Genomic DNA, 17,391 nt, shown 5'->3' with positions numbered 1-17,391 from the left:
ATCCTATCACAGCCACCCGCAAAGCCATTTATATGTACAATCTAACAAAAGAGGATTTGGACACAGAGGAAGAAAAATAAATTCTGCATTATGAGTTCAAAATGAATCTAAGCAAAGAATCTAGTGGGATTAGATGCATGGATCAAAGGGATATTAACACCACTGCTGTGCCGCCTTGATTGTTGACAATCTGCCCTGCGCTTTGAGGTATGTGCTGTTTTAATGCGGTGCAGTGGACACTAAAATGAAGAGGTTCCCCACATGATTTTGTGCATTCAAAATAATCACCATAATAACATCTACACATTATCTATATGAAAATAGACAAAGTACACCATTTTCAGCAGTTACCTCATGCTGAGCAGTTTTAAGAATTTTCAATTCCTTTTGGTCAGGGTTAAACATCAGCTGCCAAGATCAGGGGCATCACTTATTTTAGAGGAATTACGCTGGCTGAGTCAGAAGAAGCCCTTTCATTAAAATACTTTTTTCCCCGGCCTATCAATGTAGAACAAGAAAGTGCTGTAAATTAAAACTTATTTATCATATCATAGTATTATATGCAAAAAGAAAATGATGAAATAGTCAAAATACAGTATATAAAAAAAAATAAAGTCATAGTAAAGTAGTTAGAAATTTAAAAAAAAAGTCATAGTATTGTATGTCAAAAAATAGTCATAGTATAGTATGTCGTAAAAAGTGACAAAAAGTTATATGTGGAAAAACGTCTGGAAGAATATGCAAAGTCCTGTCTAGTCAAAAAATCTGAAAAAAAGTCAGAATAGTATATCTAATTTATTTATAAAAGTCATAGTATAGAATGTCGTAAAAAGTGATTAGAAAAGTCATAGTATAGTATGTCAAAAAAGTGATAAAAAGTAATAAAGTCATAGTATAATATGCCAAAGAAAGACGTCATGGTATAGTATGTTGAAAAAAGGGAAAAAAAGTAATAAAAAAAGTCACAGTATGGTATGTCTTAAAAAGTCTGAAGGAACATGCAAAGTCCCCAAAGGAAGGCCTAGCCCAGACTCACGATCGGACCGAGGGTCAGAGCCTGCAGATGCTATTTAAAGAAGTGCTAACCTCTGTGTCACCAAATATATTTTGTATGTTGAAAAAGTGATACAAAAGTTATAGCATAGAATGTTGAAAAAAGTCATAAAGTATCTCTGTTTTAAATGGTTCATTGGTATTTCATTTATTTTTGCTTGCTAATATTATGCACGGTATTTTACCAAATGTTTGTCCTGTGAAGCACGTTTTAAACTTACGCTGAAAAAAAGTGATAGAAAGTCCTTCAATGTCAAAAACGTGATAAAAAGCCATAGCATAGTGAACAAAAAAAGTGATTAAATACTCATTGTATAGAATGTCATAGTTGAGTATGTTGAAAAAGGTGATAAAAAAGTTACGGTATAAATGTACAAAAAGGGTTTAAAAAAAAAAAAGTATTGATGATTAAAAGGATAAAAAGTCATAGTATAAAATGTCAAAAAAAGGGTATGAAAAATCATAGTACAATATGCTAAAAAAGTGACAACAAAGTCATAGTACATTGAAAATAGTGATACAAAGTTAATATAATAATATAGTATGTCATAAAAAAGTCATAGTCATAGAACATGCAAAGTCCACACAAAAAGCATAGTATGGCATGTCAAAACATTTTAAAAAGTCAGCATAGAATATCAACAAAAAAAATCATAGTGTAGTATATAACAAAAAAAAAAAAATCATAGTATAGCATGTTAAAAATAGTCAGAAATAAATCACAGTATAGTATTTAAAAAAAAAAAAGGTGTTAAAAAGTCATAGTATAGTATGCCGGAAAAAGGACCCGCAAACTCCACATAAAAATGTCTAAGTCACGCAATACAAACGTGTTATAAATACAGAAAAAGTCTGAAACAAGCACTAACCTTATAACAGTGATAACATTAACACTGTAAGGAATCATTTTCTTTTAGGTAAAAAAAATGGTTTTGTGAATAGTTTAACGTTTGAATGACATCTGTAGTTGAACGTATGTAGGGGAAATAGCATTTCAAAGTAGAAGAAGCCTGAAGAGGAATTGAAGACTGGTCTATTGACTTCCAATGTAAAAACAAAAAAGCCTAATCTTTTAAGTCATAGTATAGTATGTCGAAAAAAGTTAGGTATAGAATATTGCATAAAGTTATTGTACAGTATACCGAAAAAACGAAAAAGTCATTGTATAGTATGTTTGAAGAAAGCGATTAAAAATTATAAGTATAGTATATTGAAAATCATGATAAAAAAGTCATAGTATAGTATGTCAAAAGAAGTCATAAAAAAATATAAAGAAGTCATAGTATAGTATGTTGGAAAATGTGTGTAAGTATTAATGTGGTACTACAAAGTGTACAGCCTATTTTAAGTCAACTCTGCTAATCTTCACCCAAGTAGGAAAGATTAACAACCAGGATTGAAAAACATTTCTAATTGTCAAGCAGCAAAACAACAGTAAACTCTATTTACTGGCTAACCAGGCCTAGTTCTTAATATTCTGACAGGAACTATACTGCAAATGACAAAAAAGGAACACACAAGTGTATCCACACCAATAAAGTCTCTGTGCAGTCCATTAGTAGCATGTCTAACTGTCTCTTGCAGTTTGCACTGATTGACAATTCCGGATCACAGAGTAGTAATCCTCTGAATCTGCAGTGGTGGGAGATGTCCTATTCTTGCACATGGGCCTATTGAAGTTGCTTTGGTCACAGATGTTGTGAAACAGGGCATCCCATTCAAGGCATCACAGCACAGGCAGAGGACTGACCAAGCCTGACCTTTTTCATGCGCTGATTTGAATTATAGCTGCTCCGCAGTGATGCTTCGGGGCCGAGCATTTTAAAGAGGAAAACGAAAAAGCGGTGAATGGAGAATGAAGGGGGTTGATGAAGGGTGTGTAAGGGACTGAAACTCTAAATCTCTCGCTCTGAAAACCACTATCAACCTTGTTGAGCTACACAACCTAGCTCTTAGAAACCTGTGTCTCTAATCCCCACAGCATACTACCAAAGCATACAGTGGCATGTTAACCTAGGACACAAACTAATGAGCTGATCATTTCAGACAAGTGTGTTGATACTCAGAAACATCTAAAACATGCAGGGAAGGTATAAAATGGTGACCTTGTAACTCTTTGGGATTAAACTCACAACCTTCAGGTCTGTAGGCAAGTGTTTATCTCAGTGAGCTATTGGCCAGGTGAAGACACGTCTAGCTTCAATGGCTAAGACGGTCAGAAATGTATTCATAAGATGAAGTTCACAAAATTCTGTGTCAATTGAGACAAATATGTGGGAGGAGAAAGGTTTAAGAACTTATGCATTTTTTGCAAAAAGTAGAGTGATGGACTTCAAAACTGTTACTGGGTAAAAGCAGAGTTTCTTCTCTACTGGGGCTACAGTTTGACGTAAGTTGCGACATTGTATCATGTTCTGTTGATGTTTTATGAAAGTTACAAATTTTAGATGGCTACTGAAGGGCCACCATCAGGACTATTAGACTATTTTAGAATAATAATATTATGAACTGGACTGATTACGTATGGCGCAAGACTGGACGTGCATGGGAACATGGATTTATTAAAAGACTAAGAAGAAGAAGAAGAAGGAGAATGTTTTAAGGGGCACTATTGTTTTAGTGGGCCCTAAATGAATGTCAAGTTGCAGACCTCTACTGAACAAACTGTATGTTGGGACAAAGGGCTTAAACTGAATCTAAAACTTCTGTAAATTAGACACAAAATTACTGATTTCAGATAGATCAACTTTAAGAGTCCTAGCGATGTCATTAAAATCAGACTGTGTGTGCCAGTTTTGTACAATAATTAAAATGATGTCCGTTTTGCAACATGACAAACACGGTGCAGACAAAGACTCACATACAGACTCAGACACCATAGTGTCGATGAGAGAAGACACTGACACACTACCGCTAATCCAAAAGATACCATCTGGAGATGCTCTTGGAGCCAGTGACTCATGCATGAACACACATACTGTACACACATCCAGATACACATTACAGCTCTGTCACTTAACTCATATTTTAACTGGCTTTTAACTCACACAATTAAAAATAACAGACACTTAACAGCTTCAAAAACTTTGATATTAAAAAGGTACTCTAGCTTGAATTAAATTCAAGGGGTATAGGCTGGTGAAGCATTAGTGCTATTGCTATCACTAGACTGTTGTGAGGGATGACCTGGATTATAGAGGGTCACAGATAATTTCCTGGACTAGAATAAATCCTGGAGACCATCTTTAGGTCTCTTTCATGTCTTGAGAGTGTGTGGACAGTGTGCTCTGAAAGCAAAAGGTCCTGCTAGAATCCTGCTAATACAACTATTTTCTATCAGCTATTATAGAAACCTAAGACATTTACACAGTCTTATTAGATATCACACATATAACATTTTGTCCAAGTCTAATTTCATTATGTATTATTTAAATCAAAGCTCTTTATAAAGCTTCTAATAATACTGCAAAAACTAATTGCTGGTTTCCTCTACAGATATAACATAGCAATGATATAAGAACCAAACCTGTCACATGAAACCCTCAGACTGAGGGATAATCCAGCATAAAGGCTACATCAGAGGATATACAGTGGAGATCTGATGGAGGGGAAACCCTGAAGTGGAGGTGGGGGTAGTAGTGGGGCTCTGGCTGCTGTGATGGGTTGAGGTTAATGGTGTGTATGATGACAATGGGCCTGGTAGGTTTAATGGAAGAGGGGCCCAGCATGGGAGGGGCAACTGGCATTATTATTCTCAACCATCAGACAAAATTAAGGCTTTTGTTGTAGCCAAGATTGCACTCTTTGAGACGATTAAAGGTTACGGGTAAGCACACACACTGAGTAGTGAAAAGACACAGGCACATCCCACACAGAGAAGATATATATGGTGGCATCAGTTAAACTGTTGTGTGCAATCTAAGTGGCTTTTTGTGATGATGTGTAATGATAAATTGCTATTCATTCACAGCCCTCCGGTGAGAGCCCATTCCACTAAGTCTAATATAAAAGCGACCCATTGCGCTCCCAGAAAACACTTAACACACTCTGCAAATGGCCCAAAAATGCTTCACAGACAGAGGACCAAAATTGGGACCAGACCGTAAGTAAATAATAGTTCTTCCCCTTCTTTAGCTTCTCCCTATCAATTCCTCCCTCCATCCCTTTATGCACATCCATTTTATCCTACCATTTCCATGGTTCCCCTGAGCCTTGGGCTGAGTGATGCATGCTGGGATCTTGGCAGAGGCCAGGAGGCTAATGAGATATTAGTGTGCATTTAACTCCCACTGAGTTCACTTTCCTTTCTTCACCTTTTAATTTTTCTTCTCACCACATTCTGGTGCTCTGCTGATATTTAACCCCTACCAACCTCTTAAGGTGGGTTCACAGAAGTCAGTATGGTCTAAATTAATCAGCAGATATTAATTTAGAGGTGTAGAGGTTAACCTGGGTGTGTACTATGTCACTATGGAGATTTTCACAGTGACAGGCATTTTTTGGCCCAGTTATTCATGATAATAAATGGAATCTTGGCAGCCAATTGGATTAGCCCCTCGTGATTAGCTTTAATGAAGATTACACACCCCTGTGGTTAATGGATATTAGAAAGGGAAAAGGCGTGTGGTGAAGCTTGGCACTGACACAGGGAAATACCAGGGCATAGCCATGTGTAATGTGACACACTTTACTGATTGTGTCTGCAGTGCATTACATTACAGTGCAAAAAGAAAAGATCACAAATGGAGCCAAAGGCAGCTTGCTGGTGTACAAATATTAAATCCATTTTGTGTCCGTAAAAGATCCAAGGAACTGCCTCACCAGTAAGGGCTCCTGACCAAAGCCCACTATATGTTTGTGTGCAGGTATGCTAAAACTGCTCAACTCACCAGTTGCTTTTCCATGTGTGTCGGACATGCGGGTCGTGGATGTTGTGTTTGTCAGCCTGCTCATCCAGGAAGTCAAACATGTATTTGATGGCCAGTGGCAGGGCGCTGCCTCGATGGGCCGTACTGAAGATGGTCTCAAACAGGTCGTCCACAAACTTCTGTAGTGTACCCTACAGAGGAGAGACAAGAGACATAGAAAACAGATTATATGAAGGTATTTTTTCGTTAAATTACAGGAATAATAACAAGGGAAGCAATAACAAAACCAATTAAAGCTGCAAGCCGCATTGGACAGGCCCTTACTCCTCTGTGCGTGTCGGAGTTACTGGCGGATGGCGCTCCTTTCAGCCGTGCAAATCATCACCATTGATGAGTGACCTCTGTGTTGAGTTCAATGATACCTCACACAAGACTCTACGTCATACATTTCATTAGCGGTAAAAGGGGTCGTGGCTACAGCAGAGGGGGCAGAGCAAACCACGACCAATGAAAATGGAACTCTCTGCTGAGTTCAATGATATCTCACACAAGACTCTACGTCGTACAGTTCTTCAGCTGGGAAAGGGGGCGTGGCTAAAGCATAGGCGTTCGAGCCAAACCATGACCAATGAAAACGGAACTGTCTACTGAGTTCAATGATACCTCACATAATAGTGTATATCAAACGGGTCATTAGTTATAAATAAAGGTGCATTGCTGAAGCATAAGGAACTAGCCAAACAATCACCAGTTAATTATGAACTCTCTGCTGAGTTCAATGATACCTCACACAAGACTCAGTATCACATGTAGACCACACATAATAAGTTTCATGTAAATTGGATGATGTTTGTCATTTAAGGCAGATTTCCTGTTGCCAGCAGGAGCGCTATGACCAAAAGTCAATTTTGAACTGGAAATGTCCTCGGGCCTTGCCCATTGTCAATCATGAGAAATCTTGGTTGGATATGGTATGAAAGTTACAACAATTTCTTCGTTCATCGATAAATGCTCAAAATGGCTGCCACACAAAGCCCACAGTGTTTGACAACATTTTCACCATACTTGATGCAACAGCCAATTTTGGTGAGTTGTTGAATATGGTAAGCCCCTCAAAAATGCAATTCATTTGATGTAAGAATGGAAGAAAGAAAGAAAGAAAGACTAATAATTCCTTCAGTTTCAATAGGGCTTTTGTCGCTGTTGGCGCTTGGGTCCATAATAGTGACTTATATGGAATATAAAAATGTAGAGTACTATAAAAATCTCCAGTCTTTCTGAGGTTACAATTTCAATATGCTAAGCCAGTATCTATGTTGAACTGGACCCAAAGAACCAGTGAATGAGATTTCACTTTTTTCATTTTTTTTACCAATGCCTAAAGTTGACAGGCAGATTAGTATAAACTTGTGCATAGTTGTCCTGTGTGAGTTTATGAGTTGTGTGAGCCAGGCTGCTGTGTTAATGTGTGTGACTCCTATCTCACAGACCTGGCCCCTAAATCTGCTTGCAGCTTTGATGGGGAAATTGTTATTTCACAGCTGACGTTTAATAATATCTGGGAACAGGAGGCGCATCTCCTAAGCCTCTTTGTGCTGCCGGATTAGCTCCCACACTGCACCATTGACCCTAATTTGATTTAATGTTGGCGACTTTAAGGAGGGAAGGAGAACAGTGAGGAGAGACAGAGAGTGAGAGAATCTAATCCTCTTGTAAAGAATGAGCTGATGGGATGCACAGGAAAAGGCGAGAGCGAGGGATGGAAATGAAACGACAGAGGTTTCCTATCAGTAAAAGAGGTCATTGAGTGTGGCAGATGAGGTGTGTACAGGCACTAGCAAATAAAAATCCAATTTGGGTTGGAGCTGGTGACCGAATCACAGAGTCAAGAGAGGTAGAAGAGAGAATGCTGTTAGTCCAAAAATCACAGCTATAATTCTAATGTAGACTACATTCCCGACAACTTATCGTTTTTATATTAAGATTGGAATTACACATTTCTAAATCAAGCCCACATGTCTTCCAAGTGACAGTCTGCATTAGCTAGCAAAACCTGCGTGTGTGCCTAAAATTGCTGAGGCTGGGACATTTATCACAAGGGGGACTTGTTCATCAACACTGTCATCATAGGAGTCTCTTGTTCCCTGGTGGAGCTGAAACTGCCAACACATGTCCCCCCCCCCCCCAACCATCTAACCTGTCATTAGACCTCTAAACACAATGTGTCATCTGAATGTTTTGATGCCATCTGCTTCCACATTGAAACGAGAGGAAAGCAAACATCAAGACGTTGGGGATAGCACTGAAACAGAAATAGAGAGATGAGGGAACGTAACGCGTGAGGGAGAGACGGACAAGCACACTCTTGAGTCTACAACTGAGGAAAGAAAATGCAACCCTTCCCAGTGCCCCTCCACACACATGAACACACCCTCTACCCACACTCAGTCAGAGTGACACTGATGGAACTAATATGAGAAACGTCAGCAGCGTTGCCAGGGAGAGGTATTTATTGGCAAGGTGAAAGCCAAACGCAGTCAATTACACTGCCTGTCTGCCCAATCATTTCTCACACGGAGAGATGGCCGGCCAAGATAAACTGGTTATTTCACAAAAACAATACATCTGGAAAGAGGATTTGCTGTCTGCAGTCAGACACCACCTTCCTGCACTCTGAAATGGGATAATGGTAGGGAAACAGAGCGGCTCACAAAGGCCGAGAGGGGACGTGTGCTTGAGTGTGGAGGGCTATATACAGTATGTGACATGGTGACAGGTGCTCCTGCATCCTATTCTGCTGTCTCCAGCTTTTTTGTGTATTAGTTTGATTCAAATGTTGCCTATTGTGTCCTGTTTCACAGACACTCTCATACCTCTCTTGCTCTGTTGTTGCCGCCGTTTAGGTCATCTGCTTTAATTAATTACCTGATTTTGCGTCTACCCACACATCTGAACATGCATTATTTCTCCAAAGTATAAACAAAAGAAAGTGTTCAATTGTTTGTCACAATTTGTTATTTCAGAGTGACAATGGATAGACAGAAAAGATGGGAGAGAAATGGGGGAGGACTTGCAGCAAAGGGTCGTAGATCAGATTCAAACCCAGGCTACTGCAAAGGACTCATGGGGTGCACACTCTTACTGGGTGAGCCAGAGCTTGCCCGACTATGTCACTTTTATAGAAGAAATAACCCATTCTTCTTCTTGAAAATAACATGTTAAGTCATAGGATATCAAATTTCATTACTTTCACAGGGATTTCCCGGTACAACTTTACTTACACTTGTACTACCAGTAGTTTTTGATTGCTTATGCTAGCTAATGTTGACAAACTTTGTGTGTCTGTATATGTGCGTGTGCGTGTTCGTGTGCGTGTGTGTGTGTGTGTGTAAGGCACTCCGTTTCAGACTGCTGTCACTGCAAATTTTGAAGAACTGAGTTGATGTTCTTAATGTGAATTGCTAAACAAAGGCAGGCAGGGGATCAAAAAGATACTAAATGTTCCTGAATCAAAACATTACAGTCTGTATATTTTCACATCGTAGCCTCTCTTTATGTTTTACCTTCTTTGTATCTCTGTATCTCTCTGTCTGTGTCTGATAGAATAAATGTCTTGATGGAAAAAAAGAGGCCGAAGGTGTTATAGGAATGAATTGGAAATTTGCATTCAGCTGTTGGATCAAAGTCACATTCCCCTCCAAACCAAATTAACTGCTTTTTTTCCTAGAGGCCATTGTCGGAAGGCACATTCAAAGAGACTCATTTTATAGCCATTTCTAGTTTTGCTTGATAATTTATTTATTTTTTCAGAAACTCCTTGAGTAGCTTCATGGACCTTTTTACCTTTTTTGATATGCTGCCGCATCAACACAACAGCAATGAAAAGAGAAAACAAACAGCAATATATCTATTTTCTCTTTCTCACCTGAGGGGATAGAAGAATACATTTGAATAATCTTTCCCACTGAAATGACTCATCCAAAGTAAATATGAATATTTAAATAAAGTGAGTAATTTCTGAGTCATAGTAACAAAGGGTGAAGGTCATGGTGACCTTCTACGTGCTGAACTGCTTCAAGACAAATAATTTCCATATACAGTAATTAAAATATAGAACTGTTGGGACATAGAGTTGAACTCTTTTCTTTTGCTTTTAAATCATCAGGGGTGGAGGAAGAACTGAATCTCAGTACTTGAGTAAAATTACAAATAACCAGAGAAATATTTACTTTAGTAAAAGTAGAAGTACCACAATGACAACTCTACTTAAGCAAACGTATCTGATTTTAAATGTACTTTAAGTATTAAAGGTAAAAGTATTGTATGGGCTGTGGTATTTAAATTAAGTTAGTTTTAGGCTAATGTAAATGTGCTTACCATCTGTGGACCAGTTTACATTCTGACAAACAATTGTGGTTATCTATCAGGGTGATCTGCATGAAGCTCGACTTTGCATTATTTCCCCTGGGACAGTGAATGCTGCACACATTTATCTAGCGAGAATACACGGGTTTGGACAAGAACACGGCTTCACAGCTGTAGAGGACCGGGAGTGTTTTTTAAGATAAATATATGGGTTGTATATCAACCCTATGTTAACGGATGCTTCACATACGACCAAGCAGAGTACCAGGAACAGCAGCAGTTACAGTGTGAGTGGTAGTACCGGGAGCGGTATGCGCCTGGCCAATAAATGGTATTGAAGGGCAGGTCTTGGCGTGGCCATAGTTGGATTCGTAACTGGTACCAAGAGTAGGACGCATTGCCGCCGGTGCAGGAGCCGCTACTGGGGCTTTCCTGCAGACTGCGAACGTGTGATGGTCAGGAAGACATTTTGGCAGTGGGAAAACATATCAGAAATGTGATGGAAAGTTGTAGAAATGTAGTGGAGTAGAAAGTATACATGATTGATACGAAATGTAATGAAATAAAAGTCAAAAGTATGCACTAATGATTCTACTTAAGTAAAGTAGAGATACGTGAAAAATGTACTAAAGTACTACATTCCACCACTGTAAATCATACGCAAAATATAAGTGGTTCAATTAAAGAGTGGCAGTAGCAAGAATTGCAGCATGACGAGAGATATTTTCTTGCTCACCTTGGTAGCCAGAAGTCGTGTCAGGTAGATCTCAGAGACCATCTTGCTTCCGCGGTCGCCCTCCTTCTGGTCTCCGTGCTCATGGTTCTTCACTAGGTGCCAAACCTTGACCCCACTCTCCAAGTCAGGAGTGATCATAGGAGTACGGGAACGCAGGCTATCAGGGCTTCCAGTGTACTTAATCATGTTCTCTGTGAAGTTCAACATGCATTCGTTCATTAGTACTGACATAACTGATCAGACAACCACAATGTCCAATCAGTGTTTGTTTTTCCTTCGAGCATAAGTTAAGCTTCTTTTGGTTTGTAACTTCATACTACAATATACAATATATTGTGAATGTATGTCATTAACATTTATGTATACCTAAAAAGGTGTGTTAACTGTATGCTAAATTTAAAGCAAGATTTTGTTGTTTACTCTGCGATAAGATCGTAAGACACTGAGAAGAAACAAGACACATTTAGATTTTAACCAAGGCAGAGTGTGAGGTAAAAAACAAGACAAGAAAATACAAATCTGTCACTTCACCAAACACGCAAGGAAAGCCATAACCTGCATGTCAGCAACAGAATAGTTGTTTAGCTTGTGGCTTCCAATTACAGGTCTAGGAGATTGCATATGAAACTTTTAGAAAGTTTACATGGTTAATTTTTCATGGCTTCTTTTCCCAGAGACAAGACGTGGCATTGGCAGCTGACACAAAATCGAACAGTGTCAGACGAGATGAAATATGTATAGCCCACCCAATGGCCAGAGTGGCAATGACATTTCCAAACACATGGCTCAATGAATGTTTACACAGTGTGAAAAAAATTGATCAGTGGGTGCGGTTTGGAGAGAGGAGTAAAAAAAAAAGTATTTTTCACCGTGATGGAAATCAATCTGTCTAGAGAAAAAAATGGGGAGGAGTGTATGGAGGAGAGAGAGTTCAGGGAAAAAAGAGACAGCTGGAAATATCAGATAGAGAGAATGTTTGTGTATGTCTGCGTGTTGAATGTAATTTAATTACAGTATGATCAACTGAAGGCCTGAATCTCTCCTATAGATGTGTGGAGTTCCCCAAGATGCATTCTGGGGCCTCTTCTGTTTAATATCTACATGCTTCCACTGGCTCAGATTATGGAAATCAACAAAATAAGTTTCCATAGTTATGCAGACAACACACGAATATACATAACCTTCTCGCCAGGGGACCTTAGTCCAATACAAAAATTGAGTGAGTGCGTTGAACAAATTAACAATTGGATCAACAGCTTCACTGGCTTCCCATCTCTCACCGGATCACATACAAGATCCTGGTCCTCACCTACAAAGCCATCCACCACCTTGCCCCATCATACCTCACTGTCCTCCTCTCCCCCTACCAACCTTCACGGTCCCTCAGATCCACCTCAGCCGGTCTCCTCTATGTCCCCAAGTCAAAGCTCCGCAGTTTTGGGGACAGAGCCTTTTCCAGGGCAGCTCCCAGGCTGTGGAACTCCCTCCCCCATGAGGTCCGCATCTCTGAGTCCCTCCCCATTTTTCAGTCCTGTCTGAAGACCCATCTTTTCTGTTCTGCCTATCCATATTTTTTTTTAATTTAATTTTTTAAACACTGTCTCTACTCTGTTAAGTGATTTTGAGCTTGGGAAAAGCGCTATACAAATTCAATTTATTATTATTATTATTATTATTATGTGCCAGAACTTTGATTAAATGAAAAACTGAGGCAGTTGTTTTTGGAGCAAAAGCTGCAGCTGATTCAGAACGCTGCTGCTCGAATCCTTACTAAGACCAAGAACGTGGATCACATCACTCCAGTTCTGAAGTCTTTTCCCTTGCTTCCTGTCCCTCAAAGAATTGATTTCAAAATACTTTTGCTAGTTTATGAATCACTAAACGGGTTAGGGCCAAAATACATTTCTGATCTGCTGCTACACTATGACCCCCCCAGACCTCTCAGGTCATCTGGGACAGGTCTGCTTTCTGTCCCCAGAGTCAGAACTAAACAGGAGGAAGCAGCGTTCAGTTTTTATGCTCCTCATATCTGGAACAAACTCCCAGAAACCTGCAAAACCCCCTCAACTTCATTTCATAAACTGCACTGTAACTTTTACTCTCATCTTTTGTTGTTGTTTTTCACTTCTCTTTAATGTTTAATATAAAGCACTTTGAATTGCCCTGTTGCTGAAATGTGCTGTACAAACAAAGCTGCCTTGCCTTGCCTATAGGGCACTCCAGGAATTTTACTGTGGCTTCGTTATTTTGTTAAAACCTCAAATATTATCTGCAGGACTTGTGTTACTTGTGTTATCTGACTTGTACTACATTTCAAATCTTTTAGGGACACTGGGAACGTGTGACACCAAATATGCTGTTTTTGAGATGGTGTGGATGCAAGAGGATGTGAGCTGGCTCTTAATACAAAAGGTATGGGAGTGGGTTAGTACATTAATTTTGTTTTAGAGATTTATTCAGATGTTAGAAAGCTGAGGGTGATGCAGAGTCAGGGATACACAAGAGAGAGATTTCTGGGTGGATTCTATTCTGATCCAGCTCTACACAAAGGAGTTGTTATTTGTCTGGGGTTTCTTTGATGGAAACGTTACATCAAAGACACACAGTACTCACTGTTTGACTCAACATGTTACTGCGTTTGTCTTAATATCTCTGCTTTCTCCACAACTTTCTCTCCTGCTTCACTCTTCCTCCCCCTTTTCAGCAGCTATATTAAATTCCACCTTCTGTCTTTCTTCCCTATCTGGCCGTTGTACTCACAGCGAGTTCAAAGTCACTCACAAGTACCACACCTGTTGTAAAGTGGGTCACACTTGCGTTTGATGTTAATCCCTTAAGAAAAAAAAAAAAAACTAAATCATAGAGGGAGCTATTCCGGGCCTCCACCCTCCCTTTTCTGTTGCGCCATTCACCTTGTCCTATCTGGTCTAATTTGGAGACTCAGAAGTGAGGTGAGAGTGTATGGAGATGAGGCAATGCTAATAATGTGGCACCACATTTGATGTGTCTGAAGTGTTTGTGGCTAGTGAGGCTGGCCCTTTGATCAGCATCTAACTTGATGGTTTCTTAGGTTTAAAGAGACGTGGAGCAGACGGACAGGCGGAATAAACACTGGCACATGGAAGGATGGGAGGACACACTTTGGAGTCTGAAGAGGCCAGAACAGCAGATTAAAAGTCTATTTGGTCTTTTGTTATGTTTTAGAAATCCTTTCAACCTCTCTAAAAGTGTGTGTTGTCTTTTTTGGTCTGTCAGTGTTCATGTCATACAGGGTCCAGTGGATGCTTGTCAACAGATGGTGGGAGCATCCACTGCTGGGGGATCAAATAGTTTTCACCTCCCCCGTACTTTTTCTAATAATAGGTATTTTATAGACAGATATTTTCTATTTGTATTACTGTGACGGGATTGAAAGAAATTACTTTTACTACTAATTACTTTTTGCTGTAGTTTCTACCGGTGTGCCTGGTCTTAGGTAGGTTGGGAAACTGAATAATTTACAGAAATGTGTCGGCTTACCATATTTACTTGCAGAAGTTCGAGACACAGTGGAGTTGTTAACTGAATTGTAGGCTGTAACTTGCTTGGGAACCAAGGCCATTACTGCATTATCAGGTACCTGAAAAACAGACACACATGCATTTATGCAAATTACTTATCAGAACAAAAGCCATTTGCAGAGTTTATTCATTTGTGCAGATTTCTAATACAACCAATCAGAAAAACCATAGCTCTCTCTGTTGGTGTCATTTTCTATATTTCCCTCCATCTATTCTGGTTTCATGTAGGTAAACAGAGAATATCGTATTACCCTTATGTGCTCTATTCAGCTCAGACATACATATGATGACTGACAGGAGGAGGGAGTGTATAGTAGGGTATCATACAGGCCTGTGTGAGAAGGGATATCCCACAGTCTCTATTCAATAATACCTTTCCTCTAGGGTTGGGAAGTGTGTGTGTATTTGAGAGTGTGCGTATGTAGGTGTGAATAATAAAGTAGTGTGTGTTTGTGTGTGTTTAAATGAATGAATGAGTCAATCGCCAGTCAGCCAAACGGGTTACAGATTTCAATTAACACAACTGGGATGTACTCAGTCCCAGCTGTGTGCACACCCACACACACGCACATCCACACACACACACACACACACACACAAACACGCACGCACGCACACACAATACACCTACTCTGCATAATTTAGCCATCGGTGCTGCAGAGTAAGGCAGGGTTAATTAAAGTGATCTCTATCATAGTGTGGGTGGATGGGACAGGGAATGAGGACCAAGGGCCTTTTGTGCATACACGTGTGTGTGCGTGAGCCGGGACCTTATTAAGATGATATCATTATGTCACCTAGTCACTCAATCTGCTCCCTATGCATTATGTTTATATTATTGTAAGCAGGAGGCCCACAGGGCAGATCTTTTTATTCTTTTGTGTTGAGCCCTCTCCTACACCCTTGCCAAGCTTGCTTCCTGATCAATGCCCTTAAATGGTGAATGGAAATAAAACAAGCAAAGCACAATGGAACTTAATGAAAAGAAGGAGTGGCATTTGGGGAAATAACATTTAGAGGAGAGTTATGAAGACAGAAAGTGAGGCACAGTTGCCTGAAAGATAAGAGGAAGAGAGAAATGTCATTATGGGAAGAAATATCTGATATGATAAATACCAAATCTTAGCTTGTATTTTTTTCCTGAAAAAGAAATTCAAAAGTTTGTGCAAAGATTGTAACTGGAGGCAGAGTGAGTGGATGAATTATGCTAGTGGCAGATCAAACTAGATTAGTTTGATAAAGAAGAGCACATGATCTACTGAGTGTGTCTGGTTGGTCCTCTTAGCTTCTAATAAGACAAACAATATTTGGATAACATGTCTTGAGGGCATAAATATAGCAGCACATCCGGGTTGGCAGACGTGACATCAATCCAGTACATCAATAGATTTGATTAGGAAAGCGGCAACATCTTTAACAAAAGTATTAATAGATTTAACATTTAAATGAAATAGAGTTAGAAAAACAAGAGTGTAAATGTTAAGGACAGAATTGCAGATGCCCTTGACTGAAATCTGAATGTGTTCATTGTGTCCCCCTCCCTTCCTTGATCTTTGCGTAGCCTCCTGACAAGATTTGACTGGATGGGATTGTTTCCTTTTTTTGGGGTCTGTCAAGGATAAGGCGCTCTAATTCCCTGCCCTGAAAAAATGAATTCACTTCTGTCTTCATTATCTCATCTCAGATTCAAATCAGCTCCCTAATCCATTCTACCCGTGCCTCGTACTCAAAGTCTGTTGACACTTTCTGATGCTGACATTTAATTTAAGCACCACGCAAACTGCTCTTGGAGGGGACAGTAGCTGCTTGCTTAGTTGCTCAAATTATTAACACCATGATGACTATGCATGCCGGTTTAACCATCCAGTCTAATTCTGGTTGGCTGGATGGACAGTTACTACTCTTGAGGCACAAAACAATTTTGCAGATCCTTGATTGTCTGACACTCAGCATAAAAGCATTTATGTGTTAAATAAATTAATGTCTTTGTATTGTGTGCACACCTTCACGTTACTGCCTGTTAAAAATGTATATATTCCTTACTTTACCTTGTGCTATCATTTGCCTGCATACAGTACCTTGTGTGTCTGTGACCACTGATGTGTCTATTCTGTGCAGGAAATCTATGCCAACCCTCTATTTCAGAAAGAAGACAACACTTGGCCGGCACGTAAGGTTTTATCTTGAGTCCTCTTCCCCTCTCCACACACAAGGGATTACTTCCAAGTGTCACTTGTCCATTAGATAGTTTTGGAGCTAAGTGCATATCATCAGGTCATACAGCTTTATAAGTGAAATGGTGGAGGGGAGTTGAGAGGGCATCAGAGACAGCTACACATACTATAGAGAGAGGGATTATAGGTGGTAAGAAAGACATGTTCAATTTCAAATCAGGCCTTTGTGCTTGGTTTCAATTTTCTTTTCTTAACGTGTCAATGACGCGTTTCAGCATTGCGTTTGTGTACATTGGCTGTAAAAAAGGGATGCAAGCATCCATACCATTTTTTGAAAGAGATGTGAATGCCTTCAAATATAACATGTATTATATCCATGATCCTGGATGCTAAGTCTCCACAGACAGCAATCTTTTCAATTTTTTCCCTTTTACTATTTTCTCTGTGAGATCCAAAACCTTATGAATCCTTCGTATTTCTAAAACTTTCAGACTTTAAAATTGTACTTAAATATGCAAGTTTGACACATAGCTGTCAATGTCTGTCATTTTATTTAAATTTGAACTGCATGTGTGTTTCAGTTTGTGGGACGACCTGGACCTTATGGAACAATGACATCAAACAGAGCCATAATA

At 39.5% G+C, this 17,391-nt stretch overlaps 1 protein-coding gene across 2 annotated transcripts in view; it reads right to left on the bottom strand.

Moving 5' to 3' along the window:
- The window catches only part of plxna4 (plexin A4), a 226,569-nt gene that overhangs the window by 9,864 nt on the left and 199,314 nt on the right, over nucleotides 1-17,391 (bottom strand). For both annotated transcript variants that reach the window (XM_034863434.1, XM_034863433.1), the window contains exons 27-29: nucleotides 14,542-14,641; nucleotides 11,023-11,213; nucleotides 5,943-6,112 (exon numbers count right to left, since the gene is read on the bottom strand). In XM_034863434.1, the coding sequence (XP_034719325.1) occupies nucleotides 5,943-6,112; nucleotides 11,023-11,213; nucleotides 14,542-14,641 (461 nt within the window). The remainder of the gene's footprint in view (nucleotides 1-5,942; nucleotides 6,113-11,022; nucleotides 11,214-14,541; nucleotides 14,642-17,391) is intronic.

The sequence above is a fragment of the Etheostoma cragini genome, chromosome 23, assembly GCF_013103735.1.
Source record: "Etheostoma cragini isolate CJK2018 chromosome 23, CSU_Ecrag_1.0, whole genome shotgun sequence".
NCBI classification, from domain to species: Eukaryota; Metazoa; Chordata; class Actinopteri; order Perciformes; family Percidae; genus Etheostoma; species Etheostoma cragini.
This window is presented reverse-complemented; position numbering and strand designations above follow the sequence as displayed.